Below are 24,680 nucleotides of genomic sequence, written 5' to 3'. Positions count from 1 at the left end.
GTTTGAGAACAGCTGCCTTGCTAGCCAGTGTATGCTCTAACATCCTAAAAAGCCTGGATCCTCATTTGAAATGCAGACCCTCAGGCCCCACCCCAGACTTACCAAATCATAATCTGATCCCCAGGTGATTTTATGCACATTACAGTTTGAGAGGCATTTCTCTAGGTAATTTGGTTATTGATAGTATTTTAAGATTTATGGAAGGTTTTATTTAATTATATCAAATAGTGGTTTCGATCAAGAATGGGCAAACAGCCCGAAGGCCAGAGGCAGCCACCTGCTTTTGTAGTTCAAGTTTTATTAGAAAACAGCCAGATCCCTTCTTTTATTGTCTATGGCTGCTTTCTTGCACTACAAAGGAAGAATTGAGTACTGGCTACAGGGACTATATGGCCCAAAAAGCCTGAAATACTCTTTCCGTTTGTAGAAAAAATTTGCCCTTATTTAAAGCTATGAAAATAAATTGTCAAATAAAAAGTCTGTGGGCATAAAATGATAGTAACTTCAAAATATTTTATATACATAATATAAGATTTAACTGATGTTTACTGAACAGCTGCTAGCTGCCAGACATTGTGCTATGCACCTTCACATTTATCATCTTAGTAAAATGTGTTTAATTTTTATGACTGCACCATAAATTTCACCATTTTATATTGATATTTTAAATTCTGAATGTGATAATCTATGCTAGTTGTTTTGAACATCAGGTTCTCTTTCAATTTAGCACTACAAAATTTATTCATTTTCTTCATTCTTTTCACCTTATAAAATTTTCTATTATCTGACACTTAGTATGCAGCTTTCTATTCTTCCAGTTATTTATTAGTTGGGAATTTATGAGAGTCTTTGAAAAGTTAGGTTGGCATTCATAAGTCTTGTTTTATTTCTTTGACAATACAAAGCAATTCTATTGTGTTTAAAAGCCAAGCCTTGAGAGCCACCTTGTGGATTTCTGGTTACTTCCCACCTCTCAATTCTGAGTGCTATTGCTATTCTAAATAATGCAGGTTTATTATTTAATTTTTATAATAATAATGTTTAATATTTATCAAGTGTTTACTAGTGCCAGGCATTGTTTTCATTGTTTTGTATAACTGATTCAATCCTCACAGCAACCTATGTTGTTGGGTTTGTGCTATTATTATCCCTTGATATGGCATATGTGCAAGTAATGCAGATACAGCATGGAATATTCTAAAGCATTATAGAAATAATTTATATAGAGTCATTTTCAAATAATATTTACTTAAGGAAACAACATCACAGATTCACAGATCATTATGCTGAAAAAACATGAAGAAATGGAAAGTTTTAATACAGTTGGGTAGACTTGAAAATCTCTAGTCATTTTTATTATACTTTTTTTGGTATTTTTATTATACTTGATTCTTATCCTGATCCAACTGTTATTATTGGATTTTTTTTAATAAAAATGAATTCCACGAACATTTATTAATAAGTACATGTTTTTAAGGAACATTGTCCTTTTCACCATTATATTCCCAACCTTTCATATAGTATTTGGCTGATAGTAGGTACCCCAAAATTACTTTTTTTTTTTGCCTTTGTTCCTCGGAGACAAACATTATAAGAGATGTTCTCACTTTAATTTTCTCATTTGATCTGCATCACTCTTTGGTCCTTTAGAGATTCTTATCCCCACTTTACAGATAAAGACACTGAAACTGAGAGAGAATAATTTTCCCAGATTAATAAGTAGTGGAGCCATGCTGTGAGCCAGTCTGACTCCAAAGTCCACCCTTTTGACTACACTACATCCTGTTTGTTCAAGAGCACAGATTAAATCCAGTCTGGGGCTTCCCAAAGCCTTGAGGGCTTTGAGTCATTTTCTTTTTCTTTGTGAAAAATGGAAGAGCATCTCTTCAGCCCAGCCGTATCCCTCAATTCTCCTCAAGGAGGATTCAGACAAGTTGGCCCTCCACGGTGGATGTTATTCCATCATCACAGATAGGGTTCTCTTTCTGAACGTGTTCTCAAAGCTCCAGAATTTTAGATTATTGTTCTAGCACTAATTGTATGTTTCTTCTTATTTCTTGAAGTGGCTTCGGAACTTGAGTGGTATTAATATTCTGGCAATTCTAAGGAAGCTACTACCATGATAGTAGGAGGTGTTTCCTCCCAAATTTTTGAAAATTGGGAAATTAAGTACTCAAAACATTAAAATAAAGTTAGAAGTTAAATTTGCTGTGGTAGTTATGGAAGTTTAGCCTCATGACTCCCATTAATGGAAATACAGCTAAATCCCTACTGTGCCACAGTGATGCTTTACCCACAGTGTTTAATGTAACCAACCCGGTTCCTGACTTAACCAAGTATGATTTTTAAAAGCATTTCTTCACAGTTTTATTCAACACACCGTAACTTTATTTGTAAAAATAATAAATAAAAACTCCATTAAGGAAATGCTCCTTGTCTGTGTGTATGTGTATGTGTGTGTATATGTAATAAGGCCGTTTCTGTGCCTTAGCCGCAGCTCAAAATGAGTCTTCTTCCATGTAAGTAACAATTATACTTCAGGACTCCTCATACCATTCACACCTTTAATATCCAAGTCACCCCCCAGCTGAAAAACCAGCTATATTTCCAGATTGTCCACTGAAGGAAGAAAATGCGGAAAGGAAAGTGGAGTGCCCTGAGAGTAGCTTAAGCGGTGGAGCTGGAGCTTGGGGTGCCCCTGGGGAGGGGGTGTCTCAGGAATTCTGGAGGAGCCCAAAGCAAGAGGGCACGGTGACAGAAAGCTCGGGCTGGAACTTCACCTCCAGAAGCCCTGCGGCCCTAAACACCTACGCATTTCTGCAGCTTACTGTCTTTTCTATCAAATAGAATAATAATGGCATAAATAACACCTATTCTAGTATTTTAACATGAAAAACAAATGGAGTGATATAGGAAATTATTTTGTAAACTGGCTGAATAATGATAAAACTTTACATATCATATTATAAAAATCTTTTAGAAATGTGTATGAATAACTAAATTTAGAAATGATGAAATGATAATGAACAATATGGATAAATTTCCCTTGCATATTATTACTTTTTGCTCTCCCTCACAAAGATACTCTCTTAAGAAACCACTATTTTCTGTAAAATAGAACATACCTCAGGGAATAGTAGCAGCCTACATTTATGGAAGTATTTGCAGATATTTTCATTATTAAGTCATTGTTTTTAATTATGATTTTAATTTTAAGTTGATTGAATTTTTCAGTTAGAATCTTCAGATTCTGTTTTACTCCAGATCTCAATCAAATAAATGCTTTCCCCTGTACAATATTTCTCTGATTTATGGGCACTGATGTGGTTCAATTTTTTAATATATTAGTGATATTAAGAGTTTTCCTTTTAGGTAGAAATGGTGTATCATGCATTAAGCCTCATGAATGTAGTTGTTGGAAAAACATATCTATTAAACAAATCAGAACACTGGGAAAAATCCAATAATAATATGTACCCACAGGCTACCTTAAAATATCATTTTATATGACATTTTTATTATTATCTAGATCTACCAACCATCTCCTTGTTCTTTTCATACATCAGTTTTAGTCTTTGACTAAAGTAACAGAATCTGGCTTTGATACAAATTGTCTGATACTTAATATTGATAGCTTTCTTTATTTCTGCCTTAGCAGCTTTACAGTGTCAGTATGGCCAAATAAAATTAGAATTTGCTCTTCCTGGAATAGATGATATCTGTTAACTAAAGACAGTAGCAGGTGGCTATTAGGCCCCTTTCTCTCATTTTTTGCTTTAAATATAGGCAAAATACTATCTTCTCAGAGTATGTTCTTTCCTCAGCTATATCAGCCTCTTTTTTTAGAGGCTACATAGTAAATCTACTGACTATTGTAACCACGTAGAAAGAATGTCAAAATTGTATTAATATTTTTAAAAGAAAATTAATAAAAAATAGCACTGACTGTTTAATTGGATTTTGGGAAGCATGACTTTTCTATTTTCAAAGGGGAGTAGCCTCTTGTAGAGTAAAGGCTTCAGGTCCAGGCAAACCTGGGTATTACATACCCTTTTAACTTCTCAAGCCACAATTTCATCACATACAAAGTGGCAATGATACCTGTATCTTAAGATTTTGTAGTAAATGAGGTAACGTAGATCCTGCATGACACACAGTAGACACTGTAAATAACTGCATATGAGCTTTGAAAAGAAAGGAGATAACTTTATGGAGTGACAGATGAGACAACATTTAAATTTAAAGCTTTTGGACAACAAAAAATAATATACTGAATTGTAAAAGGCAGTTAAGCAGGTTGGGGGAAATATTAGTAACCAATACAACAGACTAGTTAATAACTACTTCTTTATATGTGTATTTATTAATCTTAATAACTAAAACATGAAGTTTGCAGTAAGTAAATGAGCAAAAAGAAGAAATAAAATAGGTAATCTATGAGAAAAAAAATTATTAGATAAAACTGTATAAATTAACAGACCATGTACTCTTCTACTCAATAAATCATCAAAAAGTAAAAATGCCCAAATTATCTGAAGATAATTTGAGGATCTGGCAGATGCCTAGATTTCCTGTGGCAATGCTCAGTTCAATCCTTTTAAAAAACATTTTGGTAATATATTTTAAGAACTAAACTCTTTTTCAGAGCCTTTAGCCTTGAAATCCTAACCTGGGAATCTTTCTAAGGAAAGATTAAAAGGAAAAGTTAATATACACTGGGAGTTTTATTCCAACACATTATTTATAATGAAAAAAAATACAAACAGCATAAATATCCAACAGTAGGGGAATTTTAAAATATGGACAGCAATTCAATTAAATATTATGTATCTTTTAAGAACAAGGATTTTAGAGACATCCAATTCTAAATTAACGTCAGTTTTAATTCAATTGATGAAATGTCTTGTACCACTGAAAATAAGTGGCTGAACAAGGCAGTCTCTCTGCCTTTAAGACACAGACAGTCTCACAGAGGATTTAGAAATACATATATAAGTAAAACAAAGTGTGGTAAATGACGTGAGAGGAGAACAGTTCAGTGAGAACACAGAAGAGTAGTAGATTAATTCAACCCAGTGGTCTTGTATTTCAGTAGGCAGCAATGAGGGTAAAGGACATTCCAAGGAAAGAAGAAAGAGGACATGGGCAGAGGAAACCACTGGATACATTTGGAGAATGAGAATGTTCTCTTTTCACTGGAATGTAAGGTGTATGAAGGGCTAGGCATGTAGATTTTGATCAGAATGTGGAGGACCTTGAATTACATGCTTAGATGTTTGGACTTTATATGCAGAGAGGACCTATTGAATTATATGACCAGAACTCAAGTGCTGAAAAGTAAGATTCATTTTCCTCCAAGCAGGTGTAATTCCCGTGGCCCAGGTGTTCATTTCCATGTAGTCTTAACATATGGCTTACTTCGAGTAAGTGAGACTCTTTTTAAGAGACATAGAAAGCATTGGAAGTTTGTCCTTAATGGTTTTGTTATTACTTTTAAGTAAATTTTTATTGCAGTGGTTTTTGTTCCTGTGCTTGAAGATGTATTTTAGAAGCGCAGAATAAATTTCTTACAACAAATTTATACATCTTCTTATGGAACCATGCTGTTTTGGAAAATTATGTTAATTCGAATATTGTTGCTCTCTCATTTGAAAATACTTCAATACGAGAAGCACTCTAAAGACATATAGATTAAATAAGTAAGGTTATCGATCGCTAGAGGTACAGAGGTTTATACTGATAAAATTTAAAGATCAAAATCACATTTCACACTGTGATTTTTTTAAAATTTTATTTCAGCATTTATTTAAAGATGGCCAAATGGATATAAAGTATGTAACTTTAAATGAGATTTATCTTTTTCTGATTAGGATGCTCTCTGGAATGCTAACTTGTTTCTGCATAATTGGATTGTAGTAATAGCAGGGTAGCCCATGTGGGAACTGAGACCATCTTTCAAGGAATATAACATGGAACAGAGGACATAGTAGTTCTTTTCTCCTGAGTTAAAATGAATAATTAGCACAACCAGAATGACATATGGAAATCGGTTATGGGCATTAGACTAGTCCGTGTCATTGTGAATTGATTGTGTATGCATAAGCCCCAAACTCTTTTTAGAGGTGGCCATTCAGTGAATATTTACTGAGTGTAAGCTACCTACCAGTCACTGTGGTAGTCCAGTAGGTATCAAGATAAATAGACTCTGCTGTCAACTAGTTTAGAGTGGGTTGAGAAAGACATGTGTTGTATCAGTCAATATTCAATAAAGGAAACAGACCACTCTAGGTACATTTTAAATAGAAAAGATTTTGTACAAGAAATTAGGTACTTACTAGAATGTTGATAAGATTGGAGGAGTAGAATTCAGGGGGCTACCACTGGAACTGTTGAAGAACCAGCCACCATGATGGTGATCCAGCAGGTAGAAGCTACAGCTCCTACTATAGATGCCTTTCAACATTCATGATCACACTGGAAAACCAAATTTTGAATGTATGGTACATCCGTTACAACTTTCAACCCTCATTTCTCCAAGATCTTGCTTGCCAGCAAAAGATAACAAGAAGGTGGTTTCCTGTTCACTTCCATTGTCCAGATCTTGTATGAGTGCATCTAATTAGTAGAATGGAATTTTGCGTCCAGTACTCTGACTATAAGAGATCTGGGAAATAGAGGTTTTTACCTTCTGGCTCGTGCAATACAGGAAGGCTCATAGAAGGAGTGGAGAGTTATGTGCTGCTGAATATTCTTTGCTTTAACTGGGAATGGAAATATATTTAGGAAGAATAAATAGCTGCCCCTTTATCCTTATGGAGCTTATTAAAGATTAATCGAGTAACTAAATAATTGATTTTAATTGCATTTGTAATAAACAAAGAGGGATAAAGTGCTAAGAGAAAGTAAAATTGGGAGATCTGACCTAGACGATGGTGTTAGAGGAAGCTTAGCTAACACAGTGACATTTAAGCTGAGATTTGAAAGTTAGGAGTTCACAAAGCAAACGGCAGCAGAAGAATGTTCTAAGAAAAGTCTCTGACACCAGAAAAACAATAGCACATTGAAGAAAATGGATAAAAGTCAGAATGACTAAAACATAGAGATTGATGGGGAGTGGCAGACAGTAGATTTGTGACATAAGATGAGTATAATGTTGTAGGCAAAGACTAGATCATAAGGGCCTTGTATATCATGTTACAAATTTGGTATTTTGTCTTAAAAGCAATGGATTATGATTAGAGATGTTTGAGAAAGAGAGTGGCATGATCAGATTTGTGTTTATAAAAAAGATCACTATGCACACAGGTAGGGCAAGAGAGAATGTGAAGACCAATTAGATGTGGATTCATTGAGGAATATTTGGGAAATAGAATTGCTAGGACTTGGTGGTTAATGGGATGTGGGGCATTGAGGAAGAGAGATCTAAAAGTTGTCCGGCTTCTAAAGGATGTCTGGCTTGCATTGTTGAGTGGGTAACTGGGTCATTTATGAAGAAAAAGAATAGTAGAGAAGGATGATTTTGGAGGGAAGGGTGCAGATCATGAATTTCATTTGGACATGCTGAGTTTGAGATGCCTGGGATACTTAGAGATCTGGAGTAAGCATCTGGATGAATATGTGAGTCTGATATATCAGAAGTACAGTCTGTTTTGGTGTGGGGAAACCATGGGTGTGGATATGAGTGGTGAAAGAGCCTAAGACCAAGCCTTGAGGAATTCTAATATTTAATGGTTAGATAGAGGAGAATGAGAGAACAAAGGAGCCGCCAGGACATTGGAGGCCAAGGAAAAGAGTGTTTCAAAGAGAAGGAAGTGATCATAATACTGAGTAATATTGTGAGTGGTCAAGTAACATGAGGGCTGCAAAATATTCACTGTACTTAGCAACATGGAAAATATTGGTGACCTTATTTTAGAGCCTTTCTCATTCAATGAGTAGAGAGCAAAAACTAGATTAAGTTGGCTGATGAGTGTGGAAATAGAAGATTCAAGTGTAGACATCAATTTTGAGAAGTTAATTTGAATACAAAAGGAAAACAGATGGTATCTAGAAAATATGAAATAGCACCCAGAAAGGTGGATATATTCTTTTCAAGATGGAAGCAGTATGTTTATATTCTGTATGAAGTATTCAAGAGAGAATGAGAAATGAGTGAAACTGATTGATTACTCATATAGGAAAGAGAAGGGACCATGGATAATATGTGTCCTGAGAAGGCAAGAGGATGGGATCCAGAGAACAAGTAGAGAGATATTGTTAGATAGGAGTTAGGGTACTTCTGTTATAACAGAATGGAAGGTTGAAAAGATGGGTTCTGATGCAAATAAGTTTTAGGTACATGGCAGGAAGATGAGGGAGTTTCTTCTGATGTATTGTATTTTCTTTATAAAGTAAGTGTTAAACTCATTCTCTGAGAGTCAAGGGTAGCCAAGGTGATTAGAAGTTTGTGGAGAGCAAAAAATTGCCTAATGTAGACATTGTGAAACATATGAGAACAAACGGACTATAAAGACATTGCAGAATTGCTGTCCAATGTTAAGAACTTGTTAAGATTGTGCTCATGGATTTAGAGTGGTTTCAAGTTGTCCTTGTATATAATTTTTCTTTGTTTTTTGTTTCTTTTTTTTTTTTTGAGGAAGATCAGCCCTGTGCTAACATCTGCCAATCCTCCCCTTTTTTTGCTGAGGAAGACTGGCCCTGGGCTAACATCCGTGCACATCTTCCTCCACTTTATATGGGATGCCGCCACAGCATGGCTTTCCAAGCAGTACCTCAGTGCGTGCTGGGGATCCTAACCGGTGAACCCCGGGCTGTGCAGCGGAGCGTGCACACTTAACCACTTGCACCACCGGGCCGGCCCCTATAATTTTTAATCACTAGCTGCCTCGGGTCATCTGAGTTTGACATTTTGCCAGTCAGGTATGACAAAAGGGCAGATGAGTTTAAGAAAATGGCAGGAGTGTGATTAAAATGTTGGGCTCTGCTATCTAAGCTGGAGAAAGATCAAGAATAAGGATTGGGGCGGGGGTGGGGTAAGGTGCTGTTGATAAACAGAAAGAAAGTAGAGGAATTGTGATCTGGAAGTGTCATTAATGATAAAGAATGGAGTTAGAAAAATTAGTTGGGCAAGCTTGAAATATAGGAAGCTTTGATTAGAAAATGAGATGTCTGTACTAGTGATTTTGGAAGTAGTACAGTTGTGGGTTGATGATAAGGCCTAGAATATAATCATTGGTATGGCTGAGGTGGGACAGAGGAGATGTCACTGGAAATGAGGATGTCAAGGAACCGAAGGGTGAGGGTTTTGAATGTCCACATGAAAAATACTGTCACCTAGGATGATGACAGGCATTGGAATGGAGAGAAAGACTAAGAGCCGTAAGTATCAAATCTTCATTGGATAAACTTGGGTGGTGGTGACATGGCCAGATGGACTCAACCTTAGAGGAGCAGAGGTTTTTACAAAAGATGAGTACATACTGGTCTGGAAATGGTAATGGGGAAGAGAGACATCATCTCCCACTACTTGAGAGGTATGCATAGGAAACAGAGTCCATGGAGGAGAGTCAAGTTTCAGTTAGGCAAGGTGGGAGAAGAGATTCATAAAGTTTACCAATCACTGCATGGCAGTTGCAGAGAGTAGGGTGAAGAATTTGTTCCACTAGGGTGGAGAAATAGTAGAATGGGTAAGGAATTGAGTCAAGAGCAAAGAAATACCAAGTATTATGGGGACAACAGTATAATACATCATTGGTTCTCCCTTACCTGTTCCCATGCCAGATAATCAGAATCAGAATCTCTGAAACTAAGGCCCTAACATTTTTAATAAGATCCCCAGAAATTCTGATCATAGCCAGGTTTAGTTGACATAGTGAGCAGATGACTAATGGACATTGCCATGAGAACAGGGAGGGGACGTATGATGGGTTTCCTTGTGACAGCCTCACGGAGGCCAGAGCATTGCAGGTCTTTGCTCTCTTGGCGTAGATGCCAGAGGACCAATTTTACATGTCTCAGTGAACAAGGTTTACAGTGGAATAAGAGCTTTAAAAGAGAGAGAGAAGGGGAGAGGAAGGAAGGCATATTATACTCCTTAGGCCTCTAAACTCTTGTTAAAAGAGAAGCCAGGTATTAGTTTATGCTTCTAACGATGTAACCAGGTCCACTGTCTCATGCTGATTAACTTTATAAACACTGAATGATAAAAATGGCACTTACCAAGGATGAGGACTTGATAATCTTTTTTCTAACATTGATAAGGCATACTCACTAATAATAGTGGGAAAGAATGTTATCATTTGGGAGAAAATATTTGCCTCCTCCTGCTTAAACTTTAGTTTTTATAATGGCGGTCATTCTTTCCTAATGAGTTTGAAATTATCCACATTAAAGCATACCTTATCAAGATAAATTACCTCAGAAGGCTTACAAAGGTCATTATAAATTATTTATGCAATTTCGTCATCCTCTTTCATTCAGGGTTTTTATCTGAGCTGAAAGTCTTGTGGTGCTTCTGTATATTTTTTGATCTTATGGGGGGAAAACAACAAATTTGTTTTCCTTTAATATCCTCATTTGCCATCAGTCCCTTTTTTTTTTTTTTGGTGAGGAAGATCAGCCCCAAGCTAACATCTGATGCCAATCCTCCTCTTTTTGCTGAGGAAGATTGGCTCTGAACTAACATCCGTGCCCATCTTCCTCTACTTTATATGGGACGCCGCCACAGCATGGCTTGACAAGCAGTGCGTCGGTGCGCACCCGAGATCCGAACCGGCAAACCCCGGGCTGCCGCAGCGGAGCGCGCGCACTTAACCACTTGCGCCACCAGGCTGGCCCCGTGTCAGTCCTTTTTTTAATCATGTTTTTTAATCATGTATTTGTGTTAGTTTGGAAGTCAACTTTGGGAAGTGGTTACATTTTAACCTTCTTCATTTTTAAAAGTACTCACCCTGATTTTCCATCTCATGGGTAGGAAAAAGATATGTCAAGTCGTGGAAGGAGGCCCTACATGCTTTCACTGGGAGAAAAGAATATAGTACCCTCTGTGTTAAAGGATTATCTTAGCAGTTGTCCATTCCATTCTAATTTTACTGAGTATAAAGCCCTATATGGAAAGTTCACTTGTGAAAAGTGAAAATATAAAGTCAGAGGAAACCAAGCTTAGACAATCGTTAAACTACGCACCTGACTCCCTTTACCTTTTCACAACTGGTGTTCTTTTGTGCTGAATTTCCATGTGTAGAAACACTTTGTCTAGTGAGGATAGTATTGGATCTCAGATGGCTTCCTTAGAGAATCCAATGCCATGTTCAGAGAATGTGAACAAGATGAATTATTATCTCTCAGCTATTCAGAAGATAGCAAAGCCTGAACTCCAGATAGAAAACAGTGATTGTTCTGATACTTCAGAAAGTAGCAGGCATCTTGTAATAAACAAGTTTAGCTCCATAACTCATGCTCTTAACCATCTCTTCTCCATTCATTTCTCCCCATGAAACTCCTGTTAAAAAGCTTCCTGTATTTCTTTCAAGGGAAGATTTTTGTACAACTACCATTGTATATTTGCATATATGTTTTAGTGTGAACAAATTGGATCATGTTAGACACACTTTTATGTCTCTTGCTTATTTTCACTCAATAATACATCATGGAGATCTTTCCAAATCAACACAGAAAGATCTGATTCATTCTTTTAACAACTGCATAATATGCCACAATGTGGACATTATCTTAATTCGTTTACCCAGCCCTGTCTTGATGGATAGTTGTGTTGTTTCCAATTACTTTTTATTGTTAATAGTACTGCAGTAAACATTCTTGCTCATACTCTTGGCAGTTGCAAAAATATCCGTTGGGAAAATTCCTAGCAGTGGAATTTATACATCAGCACGGTACGTGCATTTAAAATCTTGGTGAATGGTCCTGAAGTGCCCACTAGGGAGATTGTTCCAATTTACACTTCCTTGAACAGCAACTTCCTCCCACAAGACTTTGCCAACACTGGGCAGTTTTTAAGCTTATGACAGAGTAATAGATTAGGAAAAAATGGTACTTTGTTATTATTTTGACTGGCATTTCTTTATGAGTGAAGCTGAGCATTTTCCATGTTGGCCATTTGAATTTCTTTTTCTATAAGTTGCATGTTTATATCCTTGGTCCATTGTGTATTGAAATGCATGTACTGTCTCATGTGTTACAGATATTTTTTCTAGTTAAACAAATAAAAATCAGTTATCAATATTTTTACCATGCTGAATTTTTATCAATTTATTTATAGTCCTTGGGCTTTGTCTTGCTTATAAAGGCCACACCTACTTCATCTGTGATTTCCTCTAGCCCTTTTTAAATTTAATTTAATTTTTATAAAATATTTGATCTGTGTGGAGCTTATTTTATGTGGTAATGGACTCATCATCCTTTTCTGAATATTCACTGTTTATTCTGTTGATTTTAAAATTTAAAATAACATATAAAATTCTGATATTTGCCTGAGTCAGTGTTTGAACTTTCCCTTCTATTTCGTTGATCTTACTATTTCTTCTCTGGTATCAAACTGTTTTACTTATTCTGGTTTTATAATATTTTTTTTGTGTGAGGAAGATTAGACCTGAGCTAACATCTGTTACCAATCCTCCTTTCTTTGGTGAGGAAGACTGGCCCTGGGCTAACATCCATGCCCATCTTCCTCTACTTTGTATGTGGGATGCCTACCACAACGTGGCTCAATAAGTGGTGCATAGGTCTGCGCCCAGAATCCGAACCCATGAAGCCTGGGCCGCCAAAGTGGAACACGTGAACTTAAGCACTGTGCCACTGGGTCAGCCCCAGGTTTTATAATATTTTTAATACATCATTGGTAGAAGCATCCTGATTATTCTTCAATTTTAGAATTTTTCCTGGATAAAATACAGGTTTACTTTTCAAGATGAACTTTAGTATCACCTCCAAGAAATCATGTTCATCTTTTAGTTGAGTTAGTGCATTGATTTTACAGATTCTTAGTGAGGATTGGTATTCTTACCAAATCAAGTTTTTCTATCTCAAAAGCAAAGCACATCACTTCATTTCTTGAATGTCCTTCAGCAGTATCTTAATGCTTTCTTCATGTAGGTGCTACCTATTTCTTGTTCTTTCTGTTTTTTTTTTTTTTTTTAATTTTATTTATTTATTTTTTCCCCCAAAGCCCCAGTAGATAGCTGCATGTCATAGCTGCACGTCCTTCTAGTTGCTGTATGTGGGACGCGGCCTCAGCATGGCCGGAGAAGCCGGGTGCGTTGGTGCGCGTCCGGGATCTGAACCCTGGGCCGCCAGCAGCAGAGCGCGCGGACTTAACCGCTAAGCCACAAGGGCGGCCCTGTTCTTTCTGTTTTTGATGGCTGTTATAAATGTGATACTTCACTTTTATTTTCTAACAATTTATTGTTTGTATATAGAAAGACTTTTTAAAGTATTTTTGAGACTACCACCTTTCTGAATTCTTTTATTTTATTTAATAGTTTTTAATTAGTCCTCAATTTTATAAATAAATGTTCATTTCTTCTACAACTAATAATTACTTTGGCCTCTACTTTTTCAGTACTTATACTGTTTATTATTTTCTCATGTCTAATTCCATTGTCCAGGACATTGGTGGGCTGAAAGTAAACAACTTTTCCTTGTTCCTAATTTTAATTGATATATTCCTAATGTTTTACTATTAAGACATAGTTTGAGACAGATATTGTCACATCTATTCATCAAGATTGAATGTAGCGTTTTGTCAGATATCAATGCCTGGAGATGATCATATGTTTTTTCTCTTGACTTATTAATAATTAAGTTAATACAAGTGTATTTCTAAGTATAATGCCCTTGCGTTCTGGAGTTGAGTTGTACTTGTTTGTAGTGTATTGTTTTAATGCATTGATGAATTCTGTTTCTAAGGTTCTTTACTATTTGCATTTTCTCTGTTGTATTGTTTTCTGCTTCATCAGGTTTTAGTACCAGTGCTATTACACTAACTCTGTAAGATTAATTTTGAGTCTTTCCTTCTATTTCTATGCTCTTGGACCTCTTAATAACATTAGAACTAATTCATCTTTAAAAATTTCAAAGCCCAGATGTGAGATAGCTTTTAAATTTCCTCCGTTGCTTTTATTTTGCAATTTTCTACCACTTTTAGGAGAAATGTTAATAACATATTTTCCTAGAAAATCATCCATTCCAAACATTTTTTTAAATGGAATGTATTGAATTTTACAAAAATATTCTTTTCTGATTCTTTTAAATTGTGGTATATTCCTGAACATTTTTTTCACATTACTAATTTTGCATCTTTATGCTTGTGCTCTTGTGCTTGTGTATAGCTATGTATCTCCTTTTACATAAAGGACAAATAGTAAATATTTTAAGCCTGTGGACATATGGTGTCTGTCACAACTACTCAACCCTCCTCTTGTAGCTCAAAAGCAGCCATAGACAGTATGTAAACAAATTTATATGGCTGTATTGCCAATAAAACTTTATTTACAAAACAGACAGTTGGCACGTAGTTTTCCAAACTGTGCTGTAGCCAATAATAGCCATTGCCTATTTTTGTTTAATTTTTTCTTTTATAATAAGAGTTTTGTGTTTACTTGTCAAATTCATAATTTTTAAATCATCAGATTCTATCTTAACTCTATTGGGGCATTTCTTCTTTCCTTGGCATTGTTATATTGTTATTTTTCTAACTTCTTGAACGAGGTGCTTGATTTACTTATTATGTTCTTATTTACATAAATATTTACGTAAATATTTTTACGTAAATATTTCAGATATGATGTTTTCTGAGAGCATAACTTCACTCTGTTCTGTAAGTTTGATGTATGGTGTTTTAATTTTTACACTTCTGCAATTTCAGTTTTTATTTCTCATTTGTTAAGAAAGCCAAGATAAGAGAGAGACATATATAGAGAGTTGCATGTGTGTGTTAGTTAAGACTTATTATTTTATTGAGATGTTTTACACCTGGTCCAATTGACCATCACATCTCACCTAGAATATTGTAATAGTTACCTACCTGCTCTCTCCTATCTCTCTCCTGCACAGAAACCTTGAGGGGCTTCCCGTTTAGTTCAGAATAAAAGCCAAAATCTTCAGGGGGCCAGCCCCATGACCTAGTGGTTAAGTTTGGCATGCTCCGCTTTGGTAGCCCGGGGTTCAGTTCCTTGGTGCAGACCTACACGACTCATTGGTGGCCATGCTGTGGCAGTGACTCACATACAAAATAGAGGAAGATTGGCACAAATGTTAGCTCAGGGCCAGTCTTCCTCACCCAGAAAAACAAGAAATGTACATCCAAGAACATGAAAAGATGTTCCACAACATTAACTATTAGAGAAATACAGATTAAAACCATGATGAGATACCACCACACACCTATTACAATGGCTAAAATAAAAAATAATGGCAATATCAAGGGCTGACAAGCAATGGGAAGCAGCTGGCACCCTCATACATTGCGGATGCAAATGCCAAATGATACAGCCACGCTAGAAACAGTTTGGCAGTTTTCATAAAATTAAACGTACGTTTACCATGTGACCCAGCAATACACCCCTGGTATCTGCTTTAGAGAAATTAAAATATATTCACACACACACAAAAAGTATACATGAATGTTCATATAGGCTCTATTCATAATTACCAAATCTGGAAACAACCCAAACATCCTTCCATGGGTGATTAGATTAATGAACTGTGATATATCCATCCATACTGTGGAATACTACTCAGCAATAAATAGGAATGATCTATTGTTACAATCACTTGGATGAATCACAAAGGCATCAAACTAGGTGAAAGAAACCAGGCCCAGAAGTTTATATACTGTTTGATTCAATTTATATAACATTCTGGAAGTGACAAAATTGTAGGGGTGGAGAACAGATCAGGGGTTGTGGGTGGGAAGGATTTAACTCTGAAGGAATAACACAAGGGAATTTTTTAGGGCAAAGGAACTGTTTTGTATCATGATTATAATGGTGGTTACACAAATGGAACATATGTTAAAATTCATAGACCTGTACACCAAAAGTGGAAAAATAATCAGTTTTACTGTAGGATAATTTTTAAAATAAAATTTGAAAAAGTGCACATCTCTGGGCCTCATCCCCAGGGATCCAAGTTTTTCTGTACTGTGAGTGAGGCTAGACCACAGATGGCAGAATCAGATTCAAAGATAGTTAAGAATGAACAACTCCGACTTATTTTAAGGTTGTTGTCCCTTCAGGTCTCTACTAAAGCAATAAAAAAGCAATGCACAAAATGTGAGCAAGAATAGAGACAAAAGAGAAGTGACCCCTGGTGCCTCTTAGTTCCTCACCGAGACCAGAGGGATGTACCCAGACGGTGGCCACTGAAGCTGGTGGAACCCACTTGGTCAGAGTGGGAGCTCTGAAAGAGCTCTCTTGTTCTATCCTAGCAAATACTCCACAACGGACTCTATCCCCAAGTCATCCCATATCCATGAGATTGACAATAGCAGTTCATGTCTGAAGAGATGAAAGTTGAGGCAGTATGATCTAGATGTAGTTAATCATAAAGGTATGTATAAAATGGTTTCTAACAGGCTGACCACACTTCCCAAAAATAAAGTAAGGATACGCTCCTCTTGAAACTTGAAGAAGATAGTCTTTTTGTGCATGTGTGTGTTTTATTTTGGACTCTAAAAGGCTCGCAATGTATAAGTTGTTATTTCCTTGGCTGGCCACTAGATGGTGTGGTTTGTTAATATATTACCTCATATTTGCAGCAGATTCATGCAGTGCTATTTTCTTAATTATTATTAAGTTAGAAGTTTAAATTTTTAAGTGACCTTAGAGATAATCCGTGTGACAATGTCAGTACTAGAACCCCAGACCTCCAAAATCCCGTTCCCTGCCAGTGTGTGCCCAGTACAAAAAAACCATGGAAACTATGTTTCAAAAGAAATTATTGAAATATTGATAATGAAATTTTCAGAGCAATAGCAAATAAACACAGGATGTGATGCCCAAACAGAAGCTTTGACTATATAAACACCTCTTTTATGTTAATCTAAGGTTTTTAAATTTGCAGAAAATTTTTCTCTATTATACATGAGTCGTCAGTGAATTTTGTAAGATCTTCTGCTATTGCACTTGTACAGATTGCAAATAAGTGCACCAAATTCCACATCTGAGCCCAGACCAGGCCGAAGAGCAGGCACCAGAAGTGAAGTTAGTATATTCAGGGCAGTGGTAAAGTTGAGGAGCTAGGACAGGTGGTCGTTCAGTGCCCTCCTGTCAAAGATCACCAGGAGCACAGCCGTAGGTGAACACAGTTGGGTTTATTGGCTCATTGCTATGAGGAGGAGTGCATACTATGCAGAACCAGGGGGCATCTTGGGAAGAGGGGAGAGAGTCTTCCATGCAGTGGGTCTGGAATAGAAAGTGTGAAGATTCTGAGGCGGGTGTGGCTTTGTCAGAAAAGGGACTTAGAGAAAAAGTTGGCCGTTGTGGCTGACATGGGTAAGTGAGGGCAGGGGATGGAAATGATTTCTATAGGGCCTTGTGTTGTCTGGCCTTTACTCTGAATGAGTTGGAAGCCACCTAAGGTTTATGCTTTTTTTTTTTTTTTTTTGGTAAAGAAGATTGGCCCTGGCCCAGGCCGGGCCTCACACACACACTGTAAATGTATCTCTAGCCACCAAAAAAAAAAAAAAAGAAGATTGGCCCTGAGCTAACATGTGTTGCCAATCTGCCTCTTTTTTGCTTGAAGAAGACTGTCCCTGAGCTAACATCTGTGTCAGTCCTCCTCTGTTTGTACAGAGTGTACATGGGACACCACCACAGCATGGATTGATGAACGATGCACAGGTCCACGCCTGGGATCTGAACCTGCGAACACTGGGCCACCAAAGCAGAGTGCAGAAATCTAACCACTATGCCACTGGGCCGGCCCCGATTTGTGCTTGTTTTTAATTGAGTATTTTTGGAAGGCTAGGAAACAGATAATATTGATTGATTGCAAGAGGGGAATAGCTGGGTTAAAGAGACACTTGCTTTTAACTTTGTTCTTTTTGGATTTTGTGTCATGTTCAGGATTACCTAGATGAAATATGATTTTTAATAATTTTGTATACCATTATATAATAAGACTTAGTAAGACCTTAAGATGCTTAAAAATAATTTTATGCTTTCTTTGATTCAAGAGAAATGCTAAATAACAATTGCTTTTAAATGCTAAGTGACAGTCTTATGTTTTGTTAATATCTACTCTAGGTGCAAAAGTCAAGAAATAAGCAAGTACGAGAATTATTCCCAGATGGTTTTAGTATTCATCATGCAGGAATGCTTCGGCAGGACAGAAATTTGGTTGAAAACTTGTTTTCCAATGGTCATATCAAAGTCCTGGTCTGTACCGCTACATTAGCCTGGGGTGTCAATCTTCCTGCTCATGCTGTTGTTATTAAGGTAAGAGCTTACCTTCCTTTGCACATGGATTTGTGGTGTCTTAAACCAAACCTGTGGATTGATTTATTTAGAAAAGTATTGTGATTTGCCTGCCTCATTGACTTCGAATGTTATTTATGTAAGGTCAAAATTATTTTCTCCAAAAGAATCTACTTTATATTGTGAAAATTTAACTCTATCACAGATGATGAAAGGATTAGTTAAAGTACACTTGAAATCTTGCCATATTTGCCTAATTTCAGTATTCAGCTCGTCAGGATTATATTTGTGTGTGTTTATGTAAATTTTTATTAACTTTTCCTCATCTAGGGAACACAAATATATGCTGCAAAAAGAGGCTCCTTTGTTGACCTTGGAATTTTAGATGTCATGCAGATATTTGGTCGAGCTGGAAGACCACAATTTGACAGATTTGGGGAAGGAATCATCATAACAACACATGATAAACTCAGCCATTACCTCACTTTGCTCACTCAACAAAACCCAATTGAGAGTCAGTTTCTGGAAAGCCTTGCAGATAACCTGAATGCAGAGGTAAGATCTAAAGAATAAAAGGTTGGAATAGAATCATCAGCTGCAAGAATGACCAAGTAAAATAAAGGTTGAGTTGGTTGCTATTTTATAGGATTTAATGGCAATTTATGATTGCCATTATACAGTCATAAGACATAATGGACTGAATGGCAATATTGTTGATTAGTTCAGAGCAGTACAGAATACAAATGATAACTGTAAGAACTCATCACTAAAAGACCATACTTTTAAATTATGACGTTTTGTTATTGGACAGAAATCTAACCAAAGTTATACAAACTAGGAAAACAAAATAGCAATAACAACAACTGTGTTTGTATTGCACTTGTACAGAGTTTTTAGTTAAGTATTTTATAAAGGTTTTCTAAGGTTCATAAAGCTCTTTTATCTTAGGTCATTTGATTAACTTTGTTATACAAAATATAATTGCTCGAATTGAGCTAGAGTATTATAATTTGTTTCATGTGTGTTTTGTGTTAAGCTTTAAATAGCAGACCCTGGAAGCCTAGGTAGCATTCAGACGAGGTTTCATGGTTTTCATGTCATTTTTAATTATTGCTCTGGCATTCAACACTTTCCTACTTCTATATCCTTTCTAACTTTTAGAGTCGATTCAAATAATTTTTGAAAGTACGTGGGATATAAATATTTAATAGGTGAATAAATGAAATATTCAGAATCAAATATTACTTGTGTACAAGTCCTATATTAGGTACTTTTTAACACCTTATAGAAATTTCACTTACCTTCTATTCATGTTATTTACAAGTCTTTTTAGAGGATAAAAAACACACTCACTCTGCAGTCCCATCTGTTGAGGAGCATATAGTCCAAAAGGGGAGAAAAAGATACAAAAGCAGAGTACAATGTTAGAAAGTGATTAAGTTCTACAGAAGGATTCAGTACAAGGAGAAAATAACTTTTGGTCCCAAGCTATCAGGAAAAGCTTTGTTCTTGAAGGTGTAAAACTTGATCTGGGATCAGAAGGATAGATAAGGTTTGGAAGATCTGGTTGGAAGTTAAAAAAAGTCACGAAAGACACTGGTTTCTAGTAGCATACTTACAAGAAAATAAAAAAGATTAGCAAATAAATTTTGACTCCAAAGAAAATGTTATTAAAGCTCAGTTTCAATCTTCATTGCCTATTATGATTGCATGGTTTAAATAATTAGGTCTTGGGTCAACGGTATCTCTGGTGGAATAGTCTGTTGTACAAAGACAGTAATAGTAGCGGTGGACTGAGGACCTGATCAATGCCAGAGACTCTGCTGGGTGCTTCTTGTATATTCTCCCACTCTCTCAATATTCCTACTAAGTAGATATTATTGTCCTCAGATATATAACTAACCCAAACGTCATTCAGCTACTGATTTTTGGAACTAGTATTCAAACTCAGGTCTATTTAACTCCAAACCTAGTCTTTTCATTATAGCCTAGATGTCTGTTATATTGTATGAAATGGAGTAAATTGAAGGTGAATGCATTTCTCTACATTAATACCTACCGTTCGCCTTCTTCTAAGACCAGAACTAAACGTTTTCCAAAATGGTCATAATATCTCTGACTTAACAATGAAAATCAAGACTCTTATGCAAGTTTTTTAGAAAAGCATATCAAGGAAGACTATATCTTCATAAACTTAGAATTACTGTCCTTGATTTGCCCTTTTTGTAAGTGGTAAAGTAAATACAAGGTGGTGATGTTATTATTCAGAAGACACAAGGTGAGGAAAATACTGCTGTTGTCCTCAAGGAACTCTTTTTTTTAGGGACTATAAAATACCATCAGCGAAACTATTTGGTCAAGCCCTGAGAAATTAAAAATAAATTATCTTTCATAGATTCACCTTCTATTCATAAAGTACTTATTAGGTATGTCATTTTCAGAAATGTCAACTAACTGTAACCATAATTCCATTTAATGCCATAAATGGCAGTTAATAATGAAACATATACTACCTTGAAATTTTTAGCTAGTATAGTAAATTTCTTTCTAAAATTTCTTTCTCATAATTTGGTCTACTGGAATAGCTCCCAATTAAATTTTTTTCTTAAGGAAAGAAACTCCCTTAGATTATAGTTGAGTGAAATTAAATTTGGCAATCTGTGGAAATTGTGTGAAATTAGTTTATAAAATGAATGTGTGCTATATTCTTAAGGTAATGGATTTTTAAGTCTTTAGACTCCCAAAATCTTTGCAAGACTATACAATGGCAGTGATCAACACAAAGGTCATGTTAGATTAGGAATGTTGCCTTTACTAAAATCTTCGATAACGTAAATATCAATTCTGACCATTAGTTTAGAAGAACTGGAGAAAGTATTATATTAAGTAATAACTTCAATGCAGACACTTTATGAGGCATCTTTGCTGATTTATTCTTAATGGGGCTGACTCCCTCATGCTAATACCAAAAGGTCACATGTCCCAGCCCTGTGTAAAGCCACTTAATTTTGCACTGAGAGAAACACTGAAGCATGTTTGACGCTTATTAAAATTTATTCAGAAGACAGTACTGGGTACCTACTCTGTACCAGCCTCCTGTAGTCCATACTTTAAAATATGTTATTCTTTCTATAACCATACACACATTCTTTATATAGAGTTCCTCCCATCTCTGCAGGACATAGTACACACACCTGTCCTTGGATGTAGGACCTTCACAGTCTGACCAGCCTTCCCAGTTCTGGCTCTGACTACTCTCCAACACATGTCTGCCCTAGACAGGTTCTTACTCTACTCACTTCACCTATAAAGTCCCAATTTTCCCATTTATGAAATAGGGATAATCTCACTGGGCTGTTGTGAAAATTTAACAAATGCCTGTGGCCAGTTGCTATTCAGTAAAAGATTGTATCATTTACCATTATCTGATCATCCCTTGATACGCAGCCCCATTTATACTTTCTGCCAGTGCTCAAATTTTAGTTGAATAAATAAATGAGTGGTAGCGTAAATGGTTTTTCCATGTATTTGTTAAAGGAGTGTATATATATACACTCCTTTAACATATATATATACACATAAATACATACACACACACGATGATTATATTTGCTTTTTTTTTTTTTTTTTGGTAAGGAAGATTGACCCTGAGCTAACACCTGTGCCAGTCTTCCTCTGTTTTGCATGTGGGTCACCATCGCTGCCACAGCATGGCTTGATGAGTGGTGTAGGTCCGCACCTGGGATCCCAACTCATGAATCCCAGGCCACCGAAGCAGAGCACGCGAGCTTAACCACTACACCTAGGTTGGCCCCTATATTTGCTCAGTTTTGATATGATTTCAACTAGTTTAAAAAAATATACATACAAATAAGCAATTAAGATAACCTTAAAGACTGAAGTTTAAATGGCTATATTAGATGCAAAGTGATACTTTGAGTCTTACTTCTAAATTACCAAATTTGGGGTAGATTTTTTTTTCACCTTAACAGAGCATAAAGCTCTGTTACATTATACAGCCATGTGTTGCTTAAAGATGGGGGTACCTTCTGAGAAATACGTCGTTAGGTGATTTCGTCCTTGTGTGAACATCATAGAGTATACTTATACAAACCTAGATGATATAGCCTGCTACACACCTAGGCTAGATGGTACTAATCTTATGGGACCACTGCCGTATATGTGGTCCATCATTAACCAAAATGTCAATATGTGACACATGATTGTATACTAAAGGCAGTTTTATAAGTTTCACGTTAGGTGTTTTTTTGAAAGCATTTTTGAATACATATTATGTGCCAGGCACTGTGGATAGTGGTTTCATATATATTATCTTAATTAGTTACACATATCTCACCTATACGACTAGGGAATTTCTTGAGATCAGGGACCATGCTCTTTTGGTTACTGTATCCATTGTGCTTTACATAGTACAGTCTTGTTACTCACTCAACTATGTGATTATTGAGATGAATGGATAAATTTCAAAGACATACTGTGAAAAACACGTGTTTTATAAAAGGCTCTTGTACTAAATAGCCACTAGGTGACAGCAATTATTTACAAGTAAATTTTTATTTTTGTCACTAGGTGGCATTCAAGGATTAATCTCAAAATATGATGTACCATCATAAATTTCCATTCATTTTTCTGTAATCTGTTCCTTTTTGGTGAACATTTAGAAGACTTGGGTTACTTGATCCAATCTTTAATACCTACTTCCTCCTTTCCTTTAATCTTATCATTAGTAGCAATAGGTACTTATTTATTAATGTTGATTTATTGAGTCTGATTTTGAAAGAAATAGCAAACTTATTTTATTCTTTATAAAATTTTGTACTCTTAGGAATTCTGTAATATTATTTTAAAATATCTGTAGGTCATGAGGGAATTAACACAGTTTTGGCTGTCAAACAATAGAATCGAGAATGGGGCACATTATCAGATTTTTAGCCATATCATTAAACTAGTTTCCTTTACCTAAGCAGACTAGAAAATGTTTAACTGTCTTCTGTGTAAATATTTAGAAAGTATTTTACAACTCGCTCATTAGCTGAATTTTAGTTCTTGTTACTCTTCATTTTGTGGAACGTCTTCCAGTTCACATCTTAAGAAATGTATGTATTTACCTATATTGTGGATGATTTAGTCATTTGTAAATACATTCGTGTAAATTTATTTTTTTTAGCTTTATAGTTTAAGTTTAAGGTGTACAATGTGATGATTTGATACACCATGTATATCGTGGACTGTTTACCACAATAAAGTTAGTGGTACGTCCTTCACCTCACATAATGACCATTTTGTTGTTGTTGTTATGATGAGAACATTAAAGCTCTACTCTCACAGCAACTTTCAAATATACAATACAATATTATTAACTGTAGTCACCATATTGTACATTAGATCCCCGGAACTTATTCATCTTATAACTAGAAGTTTGTACCCTTTGACCAACATCTCCCACTTCCCCCACTCCCTAGCCCCTGGCAACCACAATTCTACTCTGTTTCTATGAGTTTGATGTTTTTAGATTCTACATATAAGTCAGATCATACAGTATTTGTCTTTCTCTGTCTGACTTATTTCAAGTTAGCGTAAATTTAAACGTAAATAGTCAGAATCTGCCATATTGTATTTTTCCTTTTGGTCATTTCTCTTTTTAATGACAAATAGTATGACATAATATTATAATGATATTTATATATTGCTATATCTTGTCTTCAACCAACTAAAGATGGCTAAGCATCCATTTATTTATTTCACAAAATTAGTTATACAGAATTAAAAATTATAATATAGGAAGGAAACAAATATAAAGTTTTTTTTTTATATTCAATGCTAAGATGAGAGGGTTTGTTTTTCCTTTTGTTCTAAAATTTAACAATTTAGGTAGGGAGCATCTCTCCTTCTTTGATTAAAGTATTAAAAGGTAAAAAAAAAAAAATTCAGTTACAGGTTCAGGAAATGTTATACAACTACGAAGTTTAACAACTTGGATGGATTTTTAAATTAACATGAACACTTTAAGTAAAAGCAAAATGACTACCTGTAGATCCAGTGGCTAAGGAAATGTATTGTTGAGAAAACTGTCATTGCAGTTCTGTGTTAAGATCATTTTCTAACAATTTCCTTCCCTTTATTACACAGATCTTATATATTATTGTTGTGTTTTTAGATTATTAACTTTTGGTTTCATTAAATTAGTAAATTATAAAGCTATATTAAAATGCTATATTAAAAATT

At 35.6% G+C, this 24,680-nt stretch overlaps 1 protein-coding gene across 2 annotated transcripts in view; it reads left to right on the top strand.

The window, feature by feature from the left end:
• The window catches only part of ASCC3 (activating signal cointegrator 1 complex subunit 3), a 344,123-nt gene that overhangs the window by 187,135 nt on the left and 132,308 nt on the right, over positions 1-24,680 (top strand). For both annotated transcript variants that reach the window (XM_004422154.3, XM_087443924.1), the window contains exons 15-16: positions 18,264-18,455; positions 18,765-18,989. In XM_004422154.3, coding sequence (XP_004422211.2) covers positions 18,264-18,455; positions 18,765-18,989 — 417 coding nt within the window. The remainder of the gene's footprint in view (positions 1-18,263; positions 18,456-18,764; positions 18,990-24,680) is intronic.

Source organism: Ceratotherium simum, chromosome 19 (assembly GCF_057802395.1).
Source record: "Ceratotherium simum simum isolate JZ-2026a chromosome 19, ASM5780239v1, whole genome shotgun sequence".
Taxonomy (NCBI): domain Eukaryota; kingdom Metazoa; phylum Chordata; class Mammalia; order Perissodactyla; family Rhinocerotidae; genus Ceratotherium; species Ceratotherium simum.
The sequence above is the reverse complement of the archived record's forward strand: the minus strand, read 5'-3'. Positions and strand labels throughout refer to the sequence as shown.